This window comes from Peromyscus californicus, unplaced genomic scaffold, assembly GCF_007827085.1.
Source record: "Peromyscus californicus insignis strain IS unplaced genomic scaffold, ASM782708v3 Scaffold_4__1_contigs__length_199733344, whole genome shotgun sequence".
NCBI lineage: Eukaryota > Metazoa > Chordata > Mammalia > Rodentia > Cricetidae > Peromyscus > Peromyscus californicus.
In genome coordinates, this window is record NW_026294562.1 from 55,065,276 (window position 1) to 55,090,470 (window position 25,195).

The window sequence follows — 25,195 nt, forward strand, 5'->3', positions numbered from 1 at the left end:
CCCTTTCTTGGGACAGCTAAATGCAGTGATGAGGCTTCCTCACTAAGGTACATGGATGAGGAGAAAAATCAGAAATCTTTCTGTGTTGATTTGAGGAAGTCATTTCAGCACTCAGCAATACAGTATCACAGAGCAATGACAGGCTGAACACCAGACTATACAGTATCACAGAGCAATGACAGGCTGAACACCAGACTATACAGTATCACAGAGCAATGACAGGCTGAACACCCGGACTATACAGTATCACAGAGCAATGACAGGCTGAACACCAGACTATACAGTATCACAGAGCAATGACAGGCTGAACACCCGGACTATACAGTATCATAGAGCAATGACAGGCTGAACACCAGACTATCAGCTATGGTTGAATGGTTTGTTGTTGGATATTTGTACACTGTGATGATGTATTGCTGTTATTGGTGTAATAAAAAACTAAACAGCCAGGCCGGACAGTGGCAGGGGCTGATGCCTTTAGTTCCAGCAATCGGGAGGCAGAGCCAGGTGGATCTCTGTGAGTTTGAGGCCAGCCTGGTCTACAGATCGAGATCCAGGACAGGCACCAAAAACTACACAGAGAAACCCTGTCTTGAAAAACAAAACAAGGCTGGGCGGTGGTGGCGCACGTCTTGAATTCCAGCACTTGGGAGCCAGGTGGATCTTTGTGAGTTCGAGGCCAGGCTGGTCTACAGAGCGAGATCCAGGAAAGACGCAAAGCTACACAGAGAAACCCTATCTCAAAAACAAAAACAAAAAACAAAACAAAACAACAACAACAAAAAAGACAAACCCTAAACAGCTAATAGCTAGGCAGGGAAGATAGGTGGGATTTCTGGGGACAGAGTGGAAGAAGAGGAGGAATCTAGGTTAGAGAATTATGCCAGTAAGATGCCAATGAGACACCAACGAGACACAGAGGGAGTCAGTCATATAAAATGAAAGAAAGGTAAAAAGCCACATGGTAAAATGTAGATTAATAGAAGCAGGTTAGTTTAAGTTATAAGAGCTAGTGGAACAAGTCTAAGCTAAGGCCAAGCTTTTATAATTAATAAGAAGTCTCCATGTAGTATTTTGGGAGCTGGCTGAACAGAAAAAGACTCATTACAGTGGCTTTTGGGATAAAAGACCCACCACTGTTAGCTGTAAATGGCATGTTCTGTGACATAGGTTCATCTCAAGAACTACAGTGGTATGGTTAGGGTTGTCAGACTGTTGCCGAAATAAAACCACTCAACCCAATACTGTGAGTTATCACCATAGCCTGCCAATGGGGAGCCGAAGGAACCATTCATCTCTCCGGAGTGGCAAGGGCAATGCAATATATATTGCGGTTCTCTCATCACAAGGTCATCTTCTGGAAAGTGCCACAAGTCTGGCATGGAGTGGTAGCCTGAGCACCATAAGCTTAGTATACTTTGTGTCTATATGTTTCCCTGTTTGCTACAATGATAGATCAGGCAGAAATGGAGACAATCTCAGAAGAGCAACCAGCAGTGAACGGAAAGCAGAAGCCTCATTTAAGACAGTCTCTGCAGAGAATGGGCATCTACTTAAGTGATACACAGTTTCTAGGTAGCTTAAAACATCATTATCTATAGCCATACATTTTTGAAGGGTTCTCTTTATTGACATTCTCTATTTCACATTTGGGAAACTGTATGACTTAGCTACTACACCATGACACTTTTCTTTCTTCTCACAAAAATCTACCTGCCTCTGCCTCCTGAGTGCTGGGATTAAAGGCATGCACCACCCCGCCCGACTCTTTTTTTTTTTTTTTAATTACTCGTTGCTCTCACAAAGAACCCGGAATTATGAGGAGGAATGGTAATTTATCTGCAATCCACCCAGACATGAGTATAAGCCATTCTCACAGGCAGGCACAGCTGAAGCTGGAATTGGAACCCTAGCGTCAGGCACAGCAATTTTCACTAAGACAAAATACTCCTGCAGGTATGCTGGCTAGATTTGTGTCAACTTGGCACAAACTATAGTCATTTGAGAGGGGGAAGCCTGGACTGACAAAATGCCTCCGTAAGATCCGGCTGTGGGCCAGCCTATAATTTTCTTAATTAGTGATTGATTAGGGGGAAGGCCCAGCCCATTGTGGATGGTACCACCCCCTCCCCCCCCCCCCAGGGTGATGGTCCTGGGTTCTCTAAGACAGCAGGTTGAAGGTCCGGAGAGATGGCTCAGTGGTTAAGAGAATTGGCTGATGCCCTCTTCTGGCATAAAGTTGTACATGTAGCTAGAGCATTCATATACATTGAAAAAAAAAATCTTAAAGAAAAACAGGTTGAGCAAGACAGTAAGCAGCACCCCTCCATGGTCTCAGTTCCTGCCCTTACTACCTTTTCTGGGTTTTTGTTTTGTTTTGTTTTTTGTTTTTTTTTTGGTTTTAGTTTCGAGACAGGGTTTTCCTGTGTAGCCATGACTGTCCTGGAACTCCCTCTGTAGACCAGGCTGGCCTCCAACTCCTCGAACCACCGCCTGGCACCCTCACTGCTTTTGATGGACTGTTATATGGAACTGAGTGAAATAAACCCTTCCCTCCCCAGGTTGTTTTTGTCATGGTGTTTCCAGCAACAGTAATCCTAAGACAGTAGTCTTTATACCAGTTCTAGGCATTGGTAGAGGTGGACAGACAAACGGACACCCGACATACCGATGGGTAGGGGTGTTGAAACAGGCAGTCCCCCGTGTAGCCAGCCTGGTCCGAGAGGCCTAAAGAGGTTCTGCACACTCGCAGAGGACCTTTTATTGCGGCGACTCTAGTGCGGACGCCACTGTCCAGCCTGCCTCCTGACCCACCTGTAAAAGGACAACCGCGAAGGAAGTGGGTATTTCTCAGACCAAAGGGCCACTCTATCTGCGGCAGGCAGAAAAGGAGACTATCAAAAGCCACATCCAAGTACCGAACTGTTGCCAGGGAGACGGCGGTCCGCTTCAATACTTCGAGCTAAGAGCCACGCCTCCTGGTCAGGGTCAAATGTGCAGCGGCCACGCCCTCTGTACGGCGACGCCCATGGGCCCCGGTGCGCCACTTCCGCTTTCATTGACCACGTGTGAGAGGCGGAACCGGAGGGGGGCGCGTCTTATTGTGTCACTTCCGGCGAGCCCAACAGTGACCACGGCAACATGGCCTTGAACGGCGCTGGTGAGGGCTCGGGTTGCTTGGGTCGCGGGCGTGGGGTGCGGGAGGCCGTTCTCTCCGCCCTGACTCCATCTCCTTGTGCCTCTTTTCCCCAGAGGTCGACGATTTCGCCTGGGAGCCTCCCACTGAAGCTGAGACGAAGGTGCTGCAGGCGCGACGGGAGCGGCAGGATCGCATCTCCCGTCTCATGGGCGACTACTTGCTCCGTGGTTACCGCATGCTGGGCGACACGTGCGCGGACTGCGGGGTGAGGCGAGTGACGAGGATGAGGCCTCGGACTAGGCCGCACGTCCTTTCCTCAGCTCTCTCCTCTGTGGAGCCTGTCGCTCAGGCTCACCTGTGTCCGTGTGCTTTCTGGTCCCCAGACGATCCTCCTCCAGGATAAACAGCGGAAAATCTACTGCGTGGCTTGTCAGGAGCTCGACTCAGATGTGGATAAAGATAACCCGGGTGAGGGGCCGATTGTGCACTTTGGGGAATGGACCGTGATGGTTGGTTGTGCAGGAATAGTAGGCCCCTGCGTGCGGTGGGATTAAGGTGCCTTCTGGTTTCAGCCCTAGAGAGGAGGGAAAAGACTACCTCAAGCCATCCCCACGTGCCGAGGGGAGGCGCAGCTTTGGGCTTTGCACATGCCAGGGAAGCGCTCTACCACTGGAGCACACATCCCAGCCTTCAGGCGCAGATTTGATGCATAAATGAGGTCAGGGCAGCTGTCAGTCAACTGGTGCTCGGGGTGTCAACTCAGCGGTACATCGCTTGCCTGGCATGTGTAAGAAAGAAGAGGAGGAACTCGATGTAGATGGATTGCCTTACACGGAGAACACCAGAAGCGCGGGAGGGGCAATGAAGGGCAAATGGCTTAGGGCAGCGGTGCAGCAGACCTCCTCACTGTTCCACCTGTTTTCTCCCTTTAGCTCTGAATGCACAGGCGGCCCTCTCTCAAGCTCGGGAACACCAGCTCGCCTCTGCTACAGAGCCTGCCACGGGCTCTCGGGCCACACCCCAGCCCCCTGTACCCCGCCCAGAGCACTGTGAGGGAGCTGCAGCAGGGCTCAAGGCAGCAGCCCAGGGGCCTCCTCTTCCTGCTGCTCCTCCAAATGCAGACGTGGTGGCTTCCACACAGACAGCCCTCCTGCAGAAGCTAACCTGGGCGTCAGTGGAGCTGGGCTCTAGCACCTCCTTGGAGACTAGTGTCCAGCTGTGTGGGCTCATCCGGGCTTGTGCTGAGGCCCTGTGCAGCCTGAAGCAGCTGCAGCACTGAGACCTCTACTCCAACCCGTGTTCCCTTGAGAAAAACCCTCTAGAAAAACAGCGATTCCTCTGTGTGGTTTGTTGCTTTCTTGGTTCGGAGTGCATGCGAGCTCCAGCTCTATTCACGCTTTTTCTTTTGGCATCTTACCTTTTCATGGCCTTTTCTGCCTGAATGGTGAGTTTTTTGCCTTCAGGACAAGGGGTAAATGGTAGAGGGATAAGTGACACCTTATTCCAAGGAGGTAACCTCAGCCTCCTCAAAGGCTTGGGCCGCTGGTATTGTCTGATCCAGTACCCCTTCCTCCACCTTCTGGACCTGAGTGCTGTTTGAAGTTTCAGTTGCCTTGGTGCTTGCTTCCTTCCCTCAGAGCATCTTGATTGCCCACTGGGATGTTGACATGTTGAGGGGCGGCCCAGCGAAGCACTTTTTAGAGCCAGGCACAGTCTTACTCCATTCTCTGGCTGCCACATCCCCACACTTTTAGAATCTTTCCCTTGGGAGAGGAATTGTGTAGAACACATTGTGTAGAAATGAGGCAGCACAAAGAGCAGCCCAAGACCCTTTCCTGACCCTTTCGGCCTCACCCCTCCCGTTCTCCTTTCTTTGGTGGGTTGCTCGGCCCCACAGCCATCGCCGTGTTAAGGGAAGCCCCGCCCATGCGGAGGGGGGTGGAGCATAGGCGGAGTCCGAGGAGTCTGGGAAGGAACAAAGCGCGGCCTGCGGGCGGCGGCTGGGTTCCCTCCGGAGGCTGGGCCACGGGGAGCAGGGCCTGTGGGCCGCAGCCCGAGTGAAACAGTGGAGGGGTCCAGGTGGCCTCGCGGTCCAATTCGACCGGGCCATGAACGGTCTGCCCTCAGCTGAGGCGCCGGGCGCCTCGGGCTGCGCTCTGGCCGGGCTCCCGCCTCTACCGCGGGGCCTCAGCGGCCTCCTTAACGCTAGTGGGGGCTCGTGGAGGGAGCTGGAGCGCGTCTACAGCCAGCGGAGCCGCATCCACGACGAGCTGAGCCGTGCCGCCCGCGCCCCGGACGGTCCCCGGCACGCCGCGGGCGTTGCCAACTCGGGCTCTGCAGCAGGCGCACGCCGCCCGGTTAACCTAGACTCGGCACTGGCCGCGCTGCGCAAGGAGATGGTGAGTAGGTGGGCGCCCCACCAGGGGTGGTGTGCTCTGCGGAAAGGGCAGAGATGAGTCTGGGACGGGTGTCCTAGGTCTCAGGCCAGCAGAAGGCATCCGGTCACAGGGCTTTAGGATAGCTGTGATAGTAACAATGTGTAGCAATTGTTGCATTTTAAAAACTTGCCTGATTTCATCCTGCTGGACGGTGTTGCACCGTTGTATAAATGAATGCCAGCGATTGGCTTCAAGGTTTCACGGTTGGCAAGTGCCATCTGTTGTCCCCAGAACTTCCACGTAAGAAGGTGCAGGAAATTGGATAGGGTTGTGGCTCCTGGTGGGGACTTTGGGTTTGGGGGCTGAGGGTGGCCTGGACCCCCAACTCCAGCCCACTGTCAGTTGTCTGCAGGTGGGGCTGCGGCAGTTGGATATGTCCCTGCTGTGCCAGCTGTGGGGCCTGTATGAGTCGATCCAGGACTACAAGCATCTGTGCCAAGACCTGAGCTTGTGCCAGGACCTGTCATCCTCCCTCCACTCGGACAGCTCCTACCCACCTGATGCCGGCCTGTCTGATGATGATGAGCCTCCTGATGCCAGCCTGCCCCCAGACCCTCCACCTCTCACCGTGCCCCAGACACACAATGCCCGTGACCAGTGGTTGCAGGATGCCTTCCAAATCAGCCTCTGAAATGCTGAGGTGTGGATAGGAATGCACCCATACAAAAGGCTCCAAACTTGCCCTTCAGCAAGTCCTTAGTCGACAGTGCCTGCTCTTTTACCAATACCACCTCACTTCACTTCAGGAGGGCAAGGCATATATATACCCTTCAGGCCAAGATTGCAGCCAATGCCCAGTGCACTGGGCTTCCCATTTGTCCCACACGTGTGCACCCTAGCTTGGCCAGCCCTTAGTCTGACCGTGGGGTCCAAAGCGTCTTGCACTCCCGTTGGCATCTCTGGGACTGGGAGCTGCTGGCTCAGGGGCATCCCTACCTGTGGCCCCAGGGTTTCACTGCCTGGGACAAGGGCTCCAGGACCTATCCCGGCAGCCACTCACAAGCCAGAAAGGCTAAGGTCTCTATGCCGGATACTTAAGTTTAGGGGTCAGTTCCTGGATGAGAAAATAAATAAATACTTTGAACATTGTATTCTGACTGCCTGGTTGATTGGTACTGGTTTGGGAATAGTGTTTTCTGGCAAGTGTGGCTGCCGGCAGGTGGCGCCCAAGACCCCCTAGTGAAAAGTTTAGAGGGCGCAGGGTGTGAAACTTCCCTCTCCGGGCAAGGTTGGAAGGTTTCCAGGCTGCTGGGGCTTGGCTCTGCAGCGTATGACAGCAGTCAAGTCTTGTCCCCTGGCCTCTAAGCTTTGGGTCCCAGCATCCCCTTCCCCCTTGCTTTGAGCCTTCCGGGAAGGAAGGAGCCGCCCATCTTGAGGAGAGAAACTTTCCACCTCCAGTGAGGGGCGGGGTTGCAGCGGCACAGGAAATGGGTGGGCCAGATCTGGCCGACCCAGGGGCCCATTGGCCTGAGTGGGGAAAGCTACAAGACTCTTGGAGTGGGTGCCCCGTGGGCTGTAGGGGGCGGTCGTGAGAGGGAGGGGTGTGGAGGCCGAAGGGAGTGAAGTTTGTCTGTAGACAAGCCCTGGAAGTGAGACTGCAGCAGGGCTCAGAGCTCCATTTCTAGAGACGCAGAGGAGAAAGTTGGGGTCGGTTGCAGTCTCGGGCCACTCAGCACTAAGGACTTGTAGCGGTGTACACAAAGGGCCTCCTCGAGGAAGCAGAGGACCACACCGATGGGGTGGAGAGGCAAAACCGGGTGTCCAGCCCACAGGAAGCCCGCACATTCTCCAGGTTGCACCCGGGCACCTCATCCCCGTTCCCTACCACAGTCACTTGCCTGCAGGAGATGCACCCAGCTGGCACTCCTGGAAGACCAGACGTCCTTTCCCACGTGAGGGTTTGCCAGACACTGGGGAGGGAGAGAACACATAGATGTGTTGCTCTAGGACACTTCTCTAACTGGCTGTAAGACACCTTGCAGAGGCTCATTACCATTCGAGTTGGATGGGTGAGCGATAAGGAGTAATCTAGGCGTTAACACAACAGCTAACGCCCCAGGGACTTCCCAGGGGAGGAGGGAAAACACCCATATACACATTTCCTCTAGCCCTGATAACGGATTGCATTTAATGAGACATGGCAAAATCAGCTTGACCCAATGCTAACCGCTTTCCCAGGTTTCAACCTTCTATGACCATAAAAAAATGGAACTATAATTGGCCCCATTTAACAGGCTTCAAAACTGAGGCTCAGAGTGTCAGTGCTTTGTCCAAGATGGCACTCTTGATTAGAAACTAATATTCGAAACTTTCATCGCTTGTGAGGAGTGAGGACTGTTTCCCCTCCTACCAGCTGGTAAGTCAGGTTTTGAGACTCTAGGTGCATCCCGCCAAGGCTGGCTCCCACCTCTGAACTCTTCTCTGGTTAAGAAGACATGAGTGTTACAAGACTCCCACCTAGAGCTAAGCACCGCTGGCTCTGGCCCAGTAGACACTCCGGACTCTGAGCAAGGCCGTTTTTCTTTCTAGGTCTCAGCTCTACAAGCTTGGGAAATGGGGTACCAAGCACTACCGCAGGGTTGCAGGCAGGAAGGGAGGCGGCTGGGCAAGCTCTTTGGAGGGCAGCACCAAGTTGAGGGTTGTCAACTCTTGGAGCGCACTCGTTTCCCCACCACCACCCTATCCGGCCCGCGGGCGCCCACCAAGCCCGCTTTGCGGTCGGGACTCGTTGCCTCCACCCCCAAGCCGGGTGTCGATGCCCCGGTCGCGACGCTAGGTCCCGGAAGCAAGGTCGCCCCGCCCCGCGCTGCAGCCCCGCCCGCCTTCAGACGGGGGTGCGGCTCCAGGAAACGGCGCGCTCGCAGCTCTGAGCTCCGACCAGCGTTCGACGCGCCGGGACGGCCCCGCAACTCAGCCAGCCCACCCGGCGGACCCCAGCGGCCGCCCCAGCAAGCACGGCCTACATCCAAATTTCACACACCTCTGCACGGACGGGGCGGACAGGACGGGCATAGCAGAAAGGGCGCCCAGAGACCATGGGGAGCCCCTCAGGACCAGCAGTGGCGAGCAAGCGGGATCCCCGAGCCTGAGAAGTGGGCAGCAAGAGCTGCTAGGGCCATGACTTCGGTGTGGAAGCGCCTGCAGCGAGTGGGCAAGCGGGCCGCCAAGTTCCAGTTTGTGGCTTGTTACCATGAACTGGTGTTGGAGTGCACCAAGAAATGGTGAGTAGAAGGGAGGCCTGAGGGAGTCCCCCAAGACTGACGTGGGACTCCATTTAGCTTGACCTGTTTGAGCCTGAGAAAATCGTTCCAAGTCAAACCGCTAAAGGGGTTCTCGTCGTAGGTGTGTCTTGCAGCTTGGGGGACTCCAGGAGTTGAGAGGTGGGGAGAGCCTTGTTGGAGGCAAGACTCAGAGGCAGGAGAAGAATCTGTGCTCACATTTAAATCAGCTGTGGTCAGAACTGAGGGAGGAGGCTTCATTCCTCAAGCCAAGAGCGGTGCAGGGTGGCAGTGGAAATCGGAACAAGTTTTGAGGTCTCCAGGTGGCCAAGGCTGGGGACCGACTTCATGGATCTTAGTCCAGTTCAGAGTGAAGATGTGGCCTTCTCTTTTTCTGCCCTCCCCCTTCAGCCAGAGTGGGCCCCAGAGGCTGAAGATGTTTCCACAATGTCCTTAAAAGGGGAAACTGAGCTTGGAGGGATGAAGGGGGAGGCGGGGAGAGGCTTAAAGGGGCCTGAGGTCCTAGGGATTGGTGGGTCCGGGAGGAGAGGATCTGTATAGGGAAAGGTGGCAGGCTGAGGGGGCAATCGCATGGAGTGCAGGCCTTGTCTTGGGCTGTCAAAGGGCCCTGGGGGCATCTGGCTCACATGCCCCCACGGGGCAGCTGCCCAGGTCCCTGCGTCACACCCTAAATATATGTGCTCGCTGGTGTCAGCTTCCCCTGGCTGGATTAGGGCACAGCTGTGGGGGCCTCACAGGCCAGGCGGGGCTAAATATAGAGTCCCAAGGGGGAAGAGCAGGGGTAGGCCGGAACCAAGGGGTTTAAGGGAGGGGGATGAGCAGAGGCTGGGGTCCTTGGAGCAGCCGCCATTACTCTCCTGAACACGCTGGACCTGCTGGGAAGCCCCTTACGCGATAAAGGCTGAGGGAGAATAGGAGCTAGCTGGGGTAACACAGCAGAGCTGGCACTTGAACTCTGGCCTCTGGCTCCTGCCCCAGCATTCTGGGTGAGGCCAAAGGGACGCTGGGCATGGTTCTGGTGAGTAGACAGAGGGTACAGACAGTGTCAGTGGGCCGAGTCACAAGCAGCAATGGGTAAGGCCTGCTGGATTTCTTAGCCAGGAGCCCAGGACAGGAAGCTGCCCCTGCCTAGGTCATAGCTTCCCAGGAAGGCGTGCCGTCCTGAGTCAGGCTGCCCAACCAGGCCACACCCTCCCTAGGCACCCCTGCTGTTTCCCTTTTCTGGGAAGGCCTTGCTGGGCCATTGCCTGTGGTTTGGGGCAGGGAATGGTTGCTTACTTCTGGGTCAGAGGACTCTAGACTTAGCTGTGTGACCTTATCTGGTCCATTTTTCTGTGTCTCAGAAACCTCAAGGGTTAAGAGCAAGCTGCTTGTCCTGTCTCAGCCTCCAGAGAGGCAGTGAGTTGGGCAGACCTAAGCACGCAGGCATGGGGCTGGAAAAAAGCAGGAAAGGTTCTCAGGCTGCCTTCACCTCGCCCTTTCCTGGACCAAGCCCACCCTCCTGGGCAGTGGTTAGACACTAACCCAAAGAGGCCCTGTCCCCGAGGCCCAGGCACGCATCAGCACCTTGTCAGGCACTAGCTCTGTGCAGCTCTCCTTGCCTGTCGTGCCTGCCTCTCCTGAGTCTGTGCAACACATGCTGCTGTTCAGCTTGGCTGAAGTCTCCTCAGACTTCCCTTGGGCCCCCGCTGTCATTGTCCCTTCAGAGCAATGGTCAGTGGATCTGGATTTAAGGATGTAGGAGTCCTGCCTGACCCTCCTCAGGCCAGTCAATGCCCCGGAGTGCAGCAGACCCTCAGTGTGTGGCGGTTGTCTCGTGAGTGGCTGGCTAACCCTGTGCTTCTCTGGCCTCAGCCCTCCCATTTGGCCTCACTCTGTCTCTGCCACTCCCCTAGCCTCAGATCCTTGCACTTGGCTGGTTCCTCCAGCTGGAGCCTTCTCTGAAGATGAAAACCACCTCCTCTACTCCTGCCTCTGCTCAGATACCCAGCCTCAAAGAGACAGCAGGCAGGCTCTTTCACAGCCCCCTAAAGGTCGTTACTAATTTATTTTCTTTCTTTTTTCTTTTTCTTTCTTTCTTTTTTTTTTTTTTTTTTTTTTTTTTTTTTTTTTTTTTTTTGGTTTTTCCAGACAGGGTTTCTCTGTGTAGCTTTGCGCCTTTTCCTGGAACTCACTTGGTAGCCCAGGCTGGCCTCGAACTCACAGAGATCCGCCTGGCTCTGCCTCCCGAGTGCTGGGATTAAAGGTGTGCGCCACCACTGCCCGGCCTAATTTATTTTCTTACACACACACTTTTTTCTTTTCTTTTTAAGACAGGGTCTCTAAAAAAAGGGGGGGGGGCTGGAGAGATGGCTCAGAGGTTAAGGGCACTGGCTGCTCTTCTAGAGGTCCTGAGTTCAATTCCCAGCAACCACATGGTGGCTCTCAACCATCCATAATGAGATCTGGTGCCCTCTTCTGGCCTGCAGGCATACATGCAAACAGAACACTGCATACATAATAAATAAATTAAAAAAAAAAAAAAAAAAAAGACAGGGTCTCACCATGTAGCCCTTGCTGGCTTGGGATTGCTGTATAGACCAGGCTGCCCTTGAACTCAGACCTGCCTCCATCTGCCTCCCAAGTGCTGGCATCTGTACCACCTTTTTGTCTCTACTTTTCTCCTATCTTCCTTCTACCTCAAAGGGTCTTGCCTCAGCCCCAGGGGGTCTTGCCTCGGCCACTGAGTCTGTCTTCTCCCTCCTTTACTTTGCCCTCAGAACAAACTGAGCCCCAGAGGTACTCCACAAATATTTGTGAATAAATGGACTTCTTTACCACCAAGTCTTCATCTTCCCATGTTCCTGTGTGAGCACACACGTGTGTGCATGTGGCTGTTCCTGTCTGTCACTCGTTTTCAAAGGCCCTGCTGGGCCATGGTGTCCCAATCTCCACTGTCCAGGCCTTTGCCCTTCGCTCCCTGCCCCACCCTGCCTGAACAGCCCCACCCTACAACCTGTGACCCTAGATAAGAAGCTGCCCATGCCCTCTCCTTGGGAAGGGGACCAGGGGAGACCCCCCAGGGAGTTAGGAAAGGAGGAAGAGAAAATGGGGAAGCTAGGTCGGGCCTGGTTAAGCAGCTCTTCCCTTTCTTCCAGGCAGCCAGACAAGTTGGTAGTGGTATGGACTCGGCGGAACCGACGCATCTGCTCCAAGGTAAGAAAGATGGGCAACTAGAACTCCATGTTGGGAGGTGGGACCGAGGGGGAGGTAGATGGGAGTTGAGGGGAGAGTGTAACCAGGTTCATGTCATCTCGGCGTCTGCAGGGAGAAAGGAAAATGGGGTGAAGGAGATAAGGGCCTGATGGTGATGGGGAAGAGTTGAGACTCAGGGGAGGACCCCCTGCTGCCTCTTGCAGGCCCACAGCTGGCAGCCCGGCATCCAGAACCCATACCGTGGCACTGTGGTGTGGATGGTCCCTGAGAACGTGGACATCTCTGTGACCTTGTACAGGGTGAGTCTCTAGAGCTTGGGCATAGACTAGCAATGCTGAGTCTGTGACCCCACTGGTACGCGCCTCACCCACAGGAAAGAACCAAGTGTTGGGACCAGACATTTTGTAGGTTTGTTGCAAGTGGCTGGAGAGGCCTTCTTGTTGGGGAGGGGGGGCAGCATTTACCCAACCTGTAGTAAGGAAGTCACCTGGGATCAGAAGCCAGGGCACAAGGACTGAAGAGCTGGCTCAGCAGTTAAGAGCACTGGCTGTTCTTCCAAAGAACCTGATTCCATTCCTAGCCCACACATGGTAGCTCACAACCATCCACAACTCCAGTTCCAGGGGATCCAACGCCTTCTTCTGTCCTATAGGGGTACTGCACACACACACACACACACACACACACACACACACACACACATACATGGTGCAGAGACATAAATGCTGGCAAAACACCCATACACACAAAATCAAAGTAAATAATCATTTTATAAAGAAAAAGAAAAGAGTCAGAGTACATGGCGGGCTGGAGCTGGGGCTCAGTTGTAGAGCATGCGTGGGGTTTGGGGTTCAATCCAGTACCACATATACATGCTCAGAGAAGCCAAAGCTCATTCCAGGAGGGAACAGCAGGTATGATGGCCCCGCCCCACCCCCAACCAGTGCAGATTGTCTTCTGGCATTGCCCACCTTGAAACCCTGTGCTCACCAGCACTCCCCTCTCCAGGACCCTCACGTGGACCAGTATGAAGCCAAAGAATGGACTTTTATCATTGAAAACGTGAGTGTCTGGGTAGGTTGGACTTCCAATTTCAGGGACCTCAGGACAGCACTGATACTTCTTCTGCTGTTACCCTACCCCCCACCCACAGGAGTCCAAGGGACAGCGGAAGGTACTGGCCACAGTTGATGTAGACTTGGCTCGTCACGCAGGGCCTGTGCCTGCTCAGGTTCCGCTTCGTCTACGACTGAAGCCCAAGTCTGTGAAGGTAGTGCACGCTGAGCTGAGCCTCACCCTTTCTGGGGTGCTGCTGCGTGAGGGCCGTGCCACGTAAGTCTTCACCTGTCCTCCCAGGCCCCGACCTGTGTTCTCTGACTCCAGCCCTTACCCCTGACTTCAAACCCGCAGGGATGATGACATGCAGAGTCTGGCCAGCCTCATGAGTGTGAAGCCTAGTGATGTGGGCAACTTGGATGACTTTGCTGAGAGTGATGAGGATGAAGCCAATGGCCCTGGGGCTCCTGAGGTCCGGGCACGAGGCCCCCAGTCAGGTGGGCTCACAGTTATCTATGGGTGGAGACTGCTAAGACCTAAGATGGATCACGTGTTGGGTGTTCTGGGGTAGGGCCGGCTTGTGCTCACCCAGAGAGGTCCTCATTACAGCAGCTCCAACCTGTCCAGCTGCTCTGATTGTCCAAGCTTGATCTTGGTCGTGTGGGTGCGTCAGTCTTGAGCAGAGTCCTATAGAATGGGTCCCCAGTATTTCCTCCTGTTCCGGGCCATCTCATCCCGGTGTGGATGCCCATTTGGTCCCTGCCAGGCCTGAGAAGCTGGGTCATATGAAGTGTGGGCTCTGTCCAGTCTCTTCCTCCCATCCAGTCTGCCTTCCTCCCTTCTGCTCTCCCTCCCTTCTCCTCCTTAAAGCCTTTTAGCCTTCATTTTTTGTGGTTCTTTCTCACTCTTTCTCTTTCTGCATCTGCGGGCCTCCCTCTTCTCCAAGGCCGGGGCTGTGCCCTGAGACTGGGGCGTTTCCCAGGTAGGCCCTGAACTCTAGTTGGGGGTCATAGTGGGGTTCAAACTGTAGAGTCCTGCCTTGGCCTGACTATGCCCCTCCAATGAATCCCCCTTCAGATCCTTCTCGAGAGCTGAAGACACTCTGTGAGGAAGATGATGAATGCCACACACGGCCCCAGCAGGCAGGTGAGACTTGGCCTGAGACTAGAGTTGGGGACTGGACCTATGTCACAATGCAGCCCTCAGCATCCTCTCCCTTTCCCCCTAGCTGCCAGACCCTTTAGTGCTGAAGATACCAGCCCTGCCCCTGTGAGTGCCCCTGCGCCCCCGGCCAGGGCCTCCCGGGGCCAGGGGTCAGAACCCGCTGCCATAGCCGGGGGCCAGGTGGGGCCTGAAACCCAAGGCCCCCACGGTCCCCACCAGAGGCAAGGTAAGGAACCAGCTCTGTTGCTGCCAGAAGCAGATGCACACCTCCCGGTCTCCACCCTCCTCTCTAATGCTCTCGCATTCTCAAGGGTGGTGGAGAGCTATGTCTGCGTCTCAACAGGAGACCGCCACAACACTTGTTCCTGCTTTTTCCCTCAGGTCCACCAGGCAACCAGGCCAGGACATGGTCCCCACCCCAGCCCCTCGTCTCCGGAAAGGCTCTGATGTATCTCGGTCCCCAGTCCCCTACAGTGGGGATGAGGATCCCAATAACTCAGAGGATCCTCTAACAGGAATGGGTTCTTCTGGGGAGACCCAGGTCCAGATAAGCTCTCAGGAAGGGACAGAGGCCCATGGAGCCAAGCCAGAACCAGACATTGAGGGCAGAGGCTCCAGGGAGGTTTTAGGAGGAGAAAGATCCGAAGTTGAAGAGGGCGACACTGGGGACAGGCCAGAGGCTAGCGGGGCAGGAAACAGAGAGAAGAACACTAAGGAGCCATGCATCACAGCTGGAGAGGCTGAAGAGAGCTCAAAACTTCATCACGTAGCTGCTGAGCAGAAGTCAAAGGTACAACATATAGCCATGGAGGGACCAGAGGCTGCAGGGCTGGTGCCTAAGGCAAGACTTGGGGAAACTCCTGAGGCTCCTCCCAGGAGTGCTCAGAGGAGTATGGGGGTAAGGACCCAGGAAGAGGCTCCCAGGGACCCGAACCAACCTCCAGCTGAGCCTGAAGGGCATCTCGGGCCCCTTAGGGGTACCGGGCCTGCAGACCAGGAGAGAGAAAGCACAGAGGTCAGGGGCAGACCCCCTGTTATTGGGAGGACAGGCCTGGAGCAGGGCTCCTTTGCTGGAGCAGCAAGCACTGGGACCCAGGTGAGCAGCTTTCAGGAAGTCCCCTGCGTTGGCCAGGGGGTAGTATCTGGAGATCTGAGGGCCCAGGAGGCAGAAGTAAGGGAGCCAAGGGTTCTGGAAACAGAGGCTAAGTGGGTACCTTGGAAGGTGATAGGGACACCAAATACAGATGTTGGGAGACCTGAATTTCAAGAAATAGAGACTGGCACATCAGAATCTGAAATATTGGAGGCCCAAGAGTCAGAGGCAGCAAGATCAGAGGCCCTGGAGTCAGAGGCTACTGGAACGGCACAGTCTGAGGTATTGAGGACCCAGGATGAAGAGATTGGGGTTCTGGGGATGCTGAGGACGGGGACTGAGATAAGGGAGTCTAAGGAATTTGGGGTCCAGAAAACAGCTGGGGGTTCTACAGTTCTAGGTACCAAGACAGTGACAGCAGAAACTAAGATATTGGAAGCCCAGGAGATAGCAGATGGGGGGGCTGGTGTACTGAAGATAGAGGCTGAGATCCTGGGAGCCCCAAAGACAGAGGCTGGGGAGGCAGGAGCTGGAATACTGGAGGCCCAGAAGGTAGTGGCCAAGGGTTCAGAGGTTCCAAAGGTGGAGGCCCAGATGGCAAAGTCTGATATATTGGGAATGCAGGAGACAGAGGTGGAGGAGGCTTGGAGTATTCCAAGGATAGAGACTGAAACAGCAGTAACTGAGATATTGGGGATCCACAAAATAGCATTTGAGGGTCCAGGGCACCCACAGATACAATCTAGCGTAGTAGGGACCCAGGCGACAGAGGTGGGGGGTTCAGGTGTTTCAGTGATGCAGACAGCAGAAGACGGTATACTGGGGACCCCGGAGGTATCAGCAGGTCATGGAGTACTTTGGGTAGAAGCTGAGAAACCAGAATCTGAGATTGAAGGGTCCCTGGAGACAGATGAAGGAGACTTGGGGATTCTGGAGGTAGACACTGGGCCAGCGGAAGCCAAGATCTTAGAGACTCCAGAGACAGTAGCTGGGGCTTTTGAGGTGCTCGAAATAGGAACCGAGGGAGCCAGGGTCTTGGATACAGGGACTGGCTCTTCAGATGTCCCAGAGAAAGAAGCCGAAGAGGCTGAGATACTGGAGACCAAGGAGCTACCTGGGGGTTCTGTGGCACTGAGAATAGTGGCTGAGATAACAGAATCTAGGATCTTAGGGGCCCAGAAGACCGAGGTGGGAGGCCCTGGGATATCACAGACAGAAGTTGGAGGGGCAGAGGCTGAAATACTGGGGACCCAGAAAATAGCATCCGAGGGTTCAGGAGATCCAGGGAGGGAAGCTAAGATGGAAGAGTCTGAGATCTTGGTGGCCCAGGAGACAGAAGTGGAGATTTGGGAGATCCCAGAGGTAGAGACAGAAACAGTGGATGCTGAGTTGTTTGGGACCCAGAAGGCAGAAATAGGAGGTTTGGAGACCTCAGAATTAGAAGTTGAGACAGTGAAGTCTGAGATTCTGGAGGCCCAAGAGATGGAAGTAAGGGAGTCGGGGCCTCTGGGGATAGAGGGTAAGATAGCAGAAGCTGAGATGCTGGAAACCCGCGAAATAGAGGCTGAGATAGACAGGGCCCAAGAAATAGAAGCAAGGGATTCTGGGGTCTCCAGACCAGAGGCTGGAACAGCAGAGGCTGAGGGACTGAGGGCCCAGTGGGCAGAAAGTACAGTTTTGGAGTCTGAGGAGGCAAAGGCTGACACTTTGGAGGTCCAGGAGCCTGGAGCTTGGGGGGCTCTCAAGTGTGAGTCCTTAAGAATCGCAGTGAGTAAGCAAAGAGTTTCTGGGGCCGAGGGAGTAGCACCTGAGGTGTCCAGGGTACGAGAGACAGAAACGAAAGTTTTAGGGATAGTAGAGGCCAAGTCTTGGACCTTGGGGCCCCAGGAAGCAGAGAGGGAGGGGTCTGAGTCTTCAGAGAATAAATCTGATATTTTTGAGGCCCAGGAAGCAGAATCTGGGCTCTTGGGAACCGTGAAGGGAAAAGAAGCTGATGAAAGCCTCGGAGGGGCCAGCCTGACTAAGGCACAGGTGGCCAGTGGGGCAGGGGCTGGGGTACCCAGGCCCTCGGGGGCCTCTTCCCCAGAGGAGCCTGAAGAGGACAGGAGGCTGCCGGGCAGCCAGGTAGGGATGGGGGCCACTGATGGCCAGTCTGCTGCTTCCACTAACCTGGGGCTGAGTGAACAGTGACTCTGCATGGACCCACCTGTTGGACCGAGATGTGGTTTTGGGAGGGGAGGGGATTCAGCTTCAAGAAGCTCCCTCCTCCCTCCTCCCTCCTCCCTCCTCCCTCCTCCCTCCTCCCTCAGGATGCCCTGGCCCTTTCACCCTGCTAGGCTGCATGGAGCTGGATCTCCTTAAGCTGATTTTCTGGGCTGACTTTGAGATGTGGCTACTGGTGACCTCTGACCTTGCCTGGGCACCACTGACCTTTTAGGTGACCTTGGCAGATAACGTCCTTACCCCAAGCTGGAAACCTAATGCTCTTGGCCAGTGGTCTCTGGTGATCCTTGCAGACTCAGAGCTGGGGTGGTTTTATGCCAGGCCTGAACTTCCCCAAAGGGCAGAGGATGTAAGTCATCAGAATGCAAACTCTGAATCTACCCTTGTGTTCCCAGGCACCACCTACCCCGGTCAGCTCCAGCCAGTCCCTGCTGGAGTGGTGCCAAGAGGTCACCAAGGGCTACCGTGGTGTCTGCATCACCAATTTCACCACATCCTGGCGCAACGGCCTGGCCTTCTGTGCTATTTTACATCGATTCTACCCAGACAAGATGTGAGCGGCCAGGGACACGGGGATGGGGGGAGCAAGCCTGCGGGGACGCCATTCTGACCAGCTCGCTCTCTCTCTCTCTGCAGTGACTATCTCTCCCTTGACCCACTCGACATCAAACAGAACAACAAGCAGGTGAGATGCGGGGGAGCCACGGCTCAGGAAAGGGTCTAGCTAGAGATCAGGCCGCTGCTGAGAATTGGAGAGCCCGAGGTGCAGGACCCTGGACTGGCTTTTTGGAAACTTTAAAATCTTTTTGGTTACCAAATTGTTTGTTTGCCCTAGATTTGTTTTGGTGTTTTTAATTTTAAAAGCATATTTTCCCTAGAGAGTTTCTTGCCAAAAATCATCCTTTGAGAACTGGGTGGGCGATGTGCAGTTGCTAGGTAACAGTGAAGGCGGGCCTTGTTGCCAGATTACCCTCTGCAGGAGGGTGAAGGCGTTGCTAAGCAAATCTTGGCTCCGGAGTCTCAGGGACCCCCTAGGCTGCCTTGGATCTGTAGTGTTGCTGGATCGCCGCTGCTTCTGACCAGAGTGCACCCTTTCTAGGCTTTTGATGGCTTCGCTGCCCTGGGTGTGTCTCGCTTGTTGGAGCCAGCTGACATGGTTCTTCTGTCTGTACCTGACAAGCTCATCGTCATGACGTACCTGTGCCAGATCCGAGCCTTCTGCACTGGGCAGGAGCTGCAGCTGGTACAGCTGGAAGGCGGTGGTGGCTCTGGCACTTACCGTGTGGGCAACGCCCAGCCGAGCCTGCCCGACGGTCTGGATGCAGGCAACCTGGCGCAGCGGCTACGGGAGCATGGGGCTGAAGCGCCCACAGAGCCCAAGGAGGCTGTGAACCGCGGGGCTGGGGCGGCACCAAAGGTGACCTCTAGGGACATGGACCTGGCCTGCGCCTCCAAGGATGGAGAGGCCGAGGCTACCCAGGAAGCAGTCCCCCCAGAGGCGCCCTCCGACGGCCCCAGAGCCCGGTCATCCACGTCCCCGGTGGCCCCCACAGAGGGGCTGGTAAATGGAGTGGGGGCACCAAGTGGTATGAGTGGTGTGAGACTGAGACGGTCCTCGGTCAATGGGGAGGCCGGGCCGGTACCCCCACCCCGAGCACATGGCTCTTTCTCCCACGTGCGTGACGCTGATTTGCTAAAGAAGAGAAGATCCAGGCTACGGAATAGCAATTCCTTCTCCGTGGACGACCCGGACTCTGGAGCTGCAGTCGGTGCAGGACCTGCAGGAGCTGGGGCTGTGGTGAGTACCCCAACTCTGCAGCTTAGGATAGTAGGGGGCTTTCAGAGAAGAGCCCTGAATGGTCCCAATGTCAGGGCTGGTGCAGGAGTGGCAACTTCAGAGAGGTCACTTCGCGCTGGATGCTGGGATGCACTTAGATCAGATGGACCCTGGTGCTGTGGAAGGTCCCCTGGTATATGGTACTGAGCACCCTGTCGGGGGACAAAGCCCACAGAACACCTAGACCGCCAGTTTTGTATATGTGAGTGGTTTCTAACATTTGGTACCCAGTTTGTAGAAACATGGGCTGTAGCAGGAAGTTCCCAGAAGGCTCCAAGTTCAGCCCCTGCTCTTTGGGCCTTTTCTTTCTCTGTGGGTGGCCTTGGGTGTCACTTAGCAACCACCTGACCCATAGCAAGAGGAAGGGATACTGTTCTCTAGTGGCCCCTATGGCTCCTCCCAGACTCCAGATCTCTGGCTTGAATTTTTAACCCCTGAGGCTTAATGGGAGTTAGGAGGTGGGACTTCTTGCCTGGGAGAGTGTCTCCACCCCTTTGTCTCAGGTCCTATCACACACACACACACACACACACACACACACACACACACACACACACTCCTCCTTGTACTAGAGGAGAGATGGCGATACAGGAAGCTTAGGGACCTGAGGTGAACTCTGGCCACAGGCTTTCAACTGAGAGCGACAGCAGAAGCCACTGAACACCTGCCCCCAGTGATGGTCCGATGGACAGTTCCCTGGTGAAAAACAGAGGACTAAGGAAATAACTCAGTGATAGAACATTTGCCTAAGAGGTCCTGGGTTCAAACCCCAGTGTCCCTACATCACAGCAAAATGCTGAGCGGGTGGCAGATGCCTGTAATCCTAGCACTTGGGAGGTAGAAGCAGAAAAATCATGAGTTCAAGCCATTTCAAAACCAAGCAAAGCATGACAGGGCTGGGGGTGTGCGGCTTAGTAGGTGAAGAGCTTACCGAACACATGAGGACCTCAGTTTGGATCCCCAGCACCATGTAAAAGGCCTGTAGAAATCTGGGTGTGATGGCATGTGCCTGTGATCTCAGTACTGAGAGGTGGGGACAGGAGGCTTGCTGGCCACCCAGTGTAACTTCATTAGTGAGCTCGAGGTTCAGTGAGAGACGATGTCTCAGAAAACAAGGTGGAGGACCGATGACTTCTCAGGTAAAAGTCCTTGTCACCTGAGATCTATGCCTGGGACCCACATGATGGAAGGAGAGAAGCCGTTCATACCAGCTGTCCTCTGACTTCCACACCTGGGCTGTGGCACACAACCTCCTCCCTCAATACGTAAATAAAGCTAAAAAAAAATAGGAAAGAAAACAAGGTGGCGTGTGATAGCGGAAGACAGCAGTTATCCGGCCTCCACACACACACACACACACACAGGCAGTCACACCCTCACACACATGCACACACAAGCATGCAACACACACATATCCATAACAAACAAAAACATAACATGGGAGAAAAAAGAAAAAGAAAATGGGAAGGTATGGTTCTCATGCGAGGAGACCCACACCAGCAAAAGGGGCATCAGGACATTCACACCTCAGATGCCAGTGAGGCCAGCCTGAGAATCGGAGCCCTGAGGGGCGGTCCAGAGACATGTGAAGCTGGGAATGAGAGGCAGAGAGGCATTTCCTGCAGGAGGAGGTAGCGCTAGGACTTGTAGCCCAGCTGGCTTGTAGGTCAGTGGCTCTTTAAGTCACAGAGGGGAGGGCTCAGGAGTCAGGCCGAGTCCCAGCATCTGGTCTTTCCAAAACAGGCCCTCCCCCTGCCCTTGCTGCACAAGAGGTATTTGACCCATGAGACGCGAGGAGGCTCTCTCATTGGCTGACTTTTGCACCTACTGCTTTGGGAGGGTGTTCAGCCTCACCCCACCCTTGGAAGCTCCCCAAGGCCTGGAGTAGGCTGAGGTCAGGCACCTCGAGGCTGAGGTGGGGTAGAGGCAGCGGCGTGAGAAACATGGGTGCTTCTAGGGCAGCCCATCAAAGAAAGTATAAAAAGAGGAATTTAGGTCAGACATGAGGAAGCAGCTTTGGAATTCCCACCAGGGCTGGTGTGAGTAAGCACAAATGCCGCTGACATTTGGTGTTCTCCATCCCCGATTCTGCCTACTCCGTCAGGTGGGCCATCCCCACGATTCCTCAGCTTCCCACGGCGCCCCTCACAGGAAGCCATGATTCCTGCCTTTTAAGGGTGGGAATAGTGAAGTTGAGGGAGATGAAGAGGCAAAGGGGGTGCTGTTGGCTGTGAACGTGGGTTCTGAGCTTGCATTACTAATTGGCGCCCTCTGCTGGGCTCCACACAGCTAACATCCCCCCATCCTCAGCAAGCCACTTAAACCTTTCTGTGCTTTGACCCTGAGGATAAGTATCAAAAGTGTGGACACCCTTTGCAAAGCGACGTGAAGCCACCACTGTATGGTGTCAAAATGGGGCTGAGATGGGGTGTGGAGAAAGCTTCACCGTGAGTGACTGTTCTGATATCTGTTTGGGGAAGACCTCTCTGCTCAAGGGCGAGGTGAATGGCAGGGCATGGTGGTGGCTGGTCTCACCACAACTAATCCAATCCAGACAGGATAGATAGCACCTGAGCCAGGAAGGCTTGTCTGAGAGGTACACACTGGAGTGAGCAGTGAGCGAATCTTATAGATTCCACACCTCTGACCCAGAAGAGGGGCTAGCAGTATCGAGAAAGGAGCCAGGCTGCCTAATGAGTTCAAAGTTAGGCCCCGGGGCTGGGCAGTAGGCTTAGGGGTTAAGAGCACGCTCTTGCAGAGGACTTGGGTTTGGTTCTAAGCACCACACAATGGTTCATAACTCCAGTTCCAAGGGATCTTCAGGCCATCTGACACCCTCTTCTGACCTCTGCAAATACTGGGCACCCATATGCTGCCCATACATACATGCAGGAAAAACACTCAAACACATAAAATAAACAAATCTAAAATATTTGTAAAAATAATTGGGCCCTAGTAACAGGGAATGGGGCACAGTGGGGCCCGACTTGGCCCTTGCAGGATGAAAGTCTTCTGTCAAGAGCGTTGTTACCTCTAGGTATGGGATCCTATCAGGTAGGAGGGTGCCCCCTTCTGGCCGGAAGATAGCTCCTGACTCAGGATAGCAAGGCAGTTCTCTGTCACTTCAGGGGCACTGGCTAAGTGACAAGAGCTAAATGACCCGAGAGGACTCTCTGAAGGAATGGGAAAGAGGGAGAAGACAGGCCTCTGCTGCGTCTTACCCAACCTCTTACCACTGACTTACCCTAAAATAGTTAGCAACTCAACGCCTCTGAAGGAGCGTTTGGTGGGTGGGCCCAGGCCCACAGATGGGAGTGAAGGCGTGGCTTTTCCTTGAGGAAGCCTTTCCCCTGAGGAGGTGCTCGTGGGACTGGAGAAGTAGCTGGAGCAGCTGTGTCTGAGACTAAGGATCCTCCCTCCCCTGTGTGTGAGAGGCTGTGGTTATCTGCACTGATTGGGACTGTTGGAAACCCATCCCAGCTCTCAGCAGACTTTTTCCACAGGAAGACCCGAACCCTGACTCCAGCCTTGACTCAGGCCCACGCACAGCCACAGCCCCGCAGCAGCCTTCCGGTGAGTGGTTTGGGAGATGGGGGTGGTGACCCAGCTTAGCTCTGGGTAATCACAAATCCTTCTGGGGATTCCTGGGGTCTTCTGCTAGCTGGAAGAACCTAGCCTGGTTTCTATCTGCAGGTGGGAAGGAGGCTTCAGAGGAGCCACCCCCCAGTCCAGGGGAAGAGGCTGGCCTGGTAAGGAGGGCTGCGTGGGTGGTACTGCTGCGGTATTTTCTGAGCAGGGCCTGTGATGAGCTCACTGTCCTGTCTTCCCCCCTTCACTCCCAGCAACGGTTCCAGGACACGAGTCAGTATGTGTGTGCAGAGCTCCAGGCCCTGGAACAGGAGCAGAGGCAGATAGATGGGCGGGCTGCTGAGGTGGAGAAGCAGCTGAGGAGCCTCATGGAATCAGGTGGGACAGGCATTTTGGGGTCCACTCCTCAACAGTCTCCCTAGGTCTGCCCAGCCCTGCAGCACTTCTGACCTTGGGAGGAGACACAGCTAGTCTCTCTGGTGGCTGGAGGAAGCCTTTTGGAGGCATTGTAACTCAGGTTTCTGAGGCCACTGGGAAACAAGAAGCCCCCTCCCCGATCCTCAGCCACTCTGCCTCGACAGGAGGCAGCTCTGGTGACTGTCCTGGCCTCATTCAGGTGCCAACAGGCTGCAGGAGGAGGTGCTGATTGAGGAGTGGTTCACCCTGGTCAACAAGAAGAATGCACTCATCCGGAGGCAGGACCAGCTGCAGCTGCTGTGAGTCCCGCCTCCTTAGGCCCCCCGAGCCTCTGCTGGCCCCCCCCAGCTGGCTCAGGACTGCCTCATAGACAGAATGAATCTTAGCTCTGCTTAGGGTTAGTCACGTCTTTCTTCTCTCTGCAAAGATCTTTTGGGAAAGATTTTGCTCAGCAATCTTACTAATATTTTGTCTTATCTAACTTACTGTATAAAAGCATAACACCCCTTTACTCTTTAGTGAGAAAACAGGCCCTCCAATTCGACCCTAGCTTTACAGTAAGAAAAACAGGTTCTGAAGTGGGGCAGCAAGCCGCTTTCCCCACGTTGCCTTTACCATCCTGCATGCCAGAGGCAGCTCTCGTTCCCCAGAACAATGTTAGCTTACTTTTTCATCCAAATATCCTTTTGGGGTATCTTTTGTATAAAAGGGATGTGGGGAAGGAGCGACAAACATCTAGAGTGTAACCGAGGGCAGCTTGAACAACTGGTAGCTCTGAGTGGGCACTGGGACAGAGCCCTGGGGTTCTCCCAGCCCGCCGTGGAAACTGATAGAGATGAAGTGGTCACAGCCTTGGGCGTTCCCATCCCACTCTGCCTGACTTGGCCCCCTCCCCGTCAGCATCGAGGAGCAGGACTTGGAGCGGAGGTTTGAACTGCTGAGCCGAGAGCTGCGGGCCATGCTGGCCATTGAAGGTGGGACATGGGACGGCAGAGGCTGGAGGTAGAACAGGGCTAGGGTGGGCACCCTCCTGACTCGGGCTCCTGGTCTCTTAGACTGGCAGAAAACTGTCGCACAGCAGCACCGGGAACAACTCCTGTTGGAGGAGCTGGTGTCACTAGTGAATCAGAGGGATGAGCTGGTCCGGGACCTGGATCAGAAGGAGCGAATGTGAGTCGGGGACCTGGAGTCGGTTCCGGGAATTGGAGAGGCCTCGGGGCGCACTCCTGGGATGCCATGTCTGGAATCTCAGGGCTTGCAAGTAGGGCCAACTTTGAGACTGACTTGAACCCCTTGTCCCCAGCGCTCTAGAGGAAGATGAGCGCCTGGAACGCGGCCTAGAGCAGAGACGTCGCAAGGTGAGCCGACAGCTGAGCAGACGGGAACGCTGCTTGTTGAGCTGAGCCTCCTGCCTGGTTCTCGCCCTTCTTTTCTCTGGTCATGGACCCGTCCTCGCCAGTCCCCAAGCCTGCACAGCGGAGGACAGGCCCCCCGCCCCATGCTCCTTCAGCGGGCAGAAACAGGGCAGACCAGATCCTAGGACTGGAGCAGTTGAGCCCGCCAGGCAGTATTTATTTATCCGAGTGTGTGTGAATGTTTTGGCGGTGGCCAGGATTCCAGGGGCGCTGCACAGAACTCTTCCCCTGTGTCTACAAAGCGATGGCGCGGAGACTGCCACCTACGTCCTCCTTCCCTTTTGTGTCTGGAGCAATAAAGTTGGACTGGGACAAACCAGCGCCTGCCCTTTCTCAGTAGGACTTCAATAGAAGGAAGAGGGTGGGACTTAGGCTAATAATGCAGTCTCTG

At 54.8% G+C, this 25,195-nt stretch overlaps 3 protein-coding genes across 3 annotated transcripts; all 3 read left to right on the forward strand.

Moving 5' to 3' along the window:
- Positions 1-3,026: 3,026 nt before the first annotated feature.
- Znrd2 (zinc ribbon domain containing 2) lies at positions 3,027-4,480 on the forward strand. The gene is made up of 4 exons (XM_052761271.1): positions 3,027-3,160; positions 3,253-3,404; positions 3,523-3,607; positions 4,072-4,480. The coding sequence occupies exons 1-4, from the start codon at positions 3,142-3,144 to the stop codon at positions 4,416-4,418; spliced, it is 603 nt and encodes a 200-aa protein (XP_052617231.1). The 5' UTR covers positions 3,027-3,141; the 3' UTR covers positions 4,419-4,480.
- On the forward strand, positions 4,466-6,668 carry Fam89b (family with sequence similarity 89 member B). Its single transcript, XM_052761272.1, has 2 exons — positions 4,466-5,538; positions 5,930-6,668. Exons 1-2 carry the CDS (start codon positions 5,248-5,250, stop codon positions 6,206-6,208), a joined length of 570 nt encoding a protein of 189 aa, XP_052617232.1. The 5' UTR covers positions 4,466-5,247; the 3' UTR covers positions 6,209-6,668.
- Positions 6,669-8,426: 1,758 nt separating this feature from the next.
- Positions 8,427-25,120, forward strand: Ehbp1l1 (EH domain binding protein 1 like 1). The gene is given in 20 exon segments (XM_052711761.1): positions 8,427-8,798; positions 11,954-12,011; positions 12,215-12,310; positions 13,020-13,073; positions 13,165-13,343; positions 13,422-13,564; positions 14,145-14,213; positions 14,296-14,421; positions 14,424-14,457; positions 14,613-17,448; positions 17,943-18,100; positions 18,184-18,232; positions 18,647-19,345; positions 22,888-22,957; positions 23,078-23,133; positions 23,227-23,350; positions 23,589-23,688; positions 24,290-24,363; positions 24,445-24,559; positions 24,693-25,120. Coding segments are annotated over 20 exon segments (5,244 nt in total). The 5' UTR covers positions 8,427-8,694; the 3' UTR covers positions 24,793-25,120.
- Positions 25,121-25,195: the final 75 nt, after the last annotated feature.

What these genes read in the sequence shown, in the direction of transcription:
- Znrd2 (XM_052761271.1), top strand. An exon ending in ACACGTGCGCGGACTGCGGG is followed by an intron (nt 3,405 to 3,522) that starts GTGAGGCGAGTG and finishes TCTGGTCCCCAG; the next exon opens with ACGATCCTCCTCCAGGATAA. An exon ending in TGTGGATAAAGATAACCCGG is followed by an intron (nt 3,608 to 4,071) that starts GTGAGGGGCCGA and finishes TTCTCCCTTTAG; the next exon opens with CTCTGAATGCACAGGCGGCC.
- Fam89b (XM_052761272.1), top strand. Translation starts at nt 5,248, where the DNA reads ATGAACGGTCTGCCCTCAGCTGAGGCGCCGGGCGCCTCGGGCTGCGCT. An exon ending in CCGCGCTGCGCAAGGAGATG is followed by an intron (nt 5,539 to 5,929) that starts GTGAGTAGGTGG and finishes AGTTGTCTGCAG; the next exon opens with GTGGGGCTGCGGCAGTTGGA.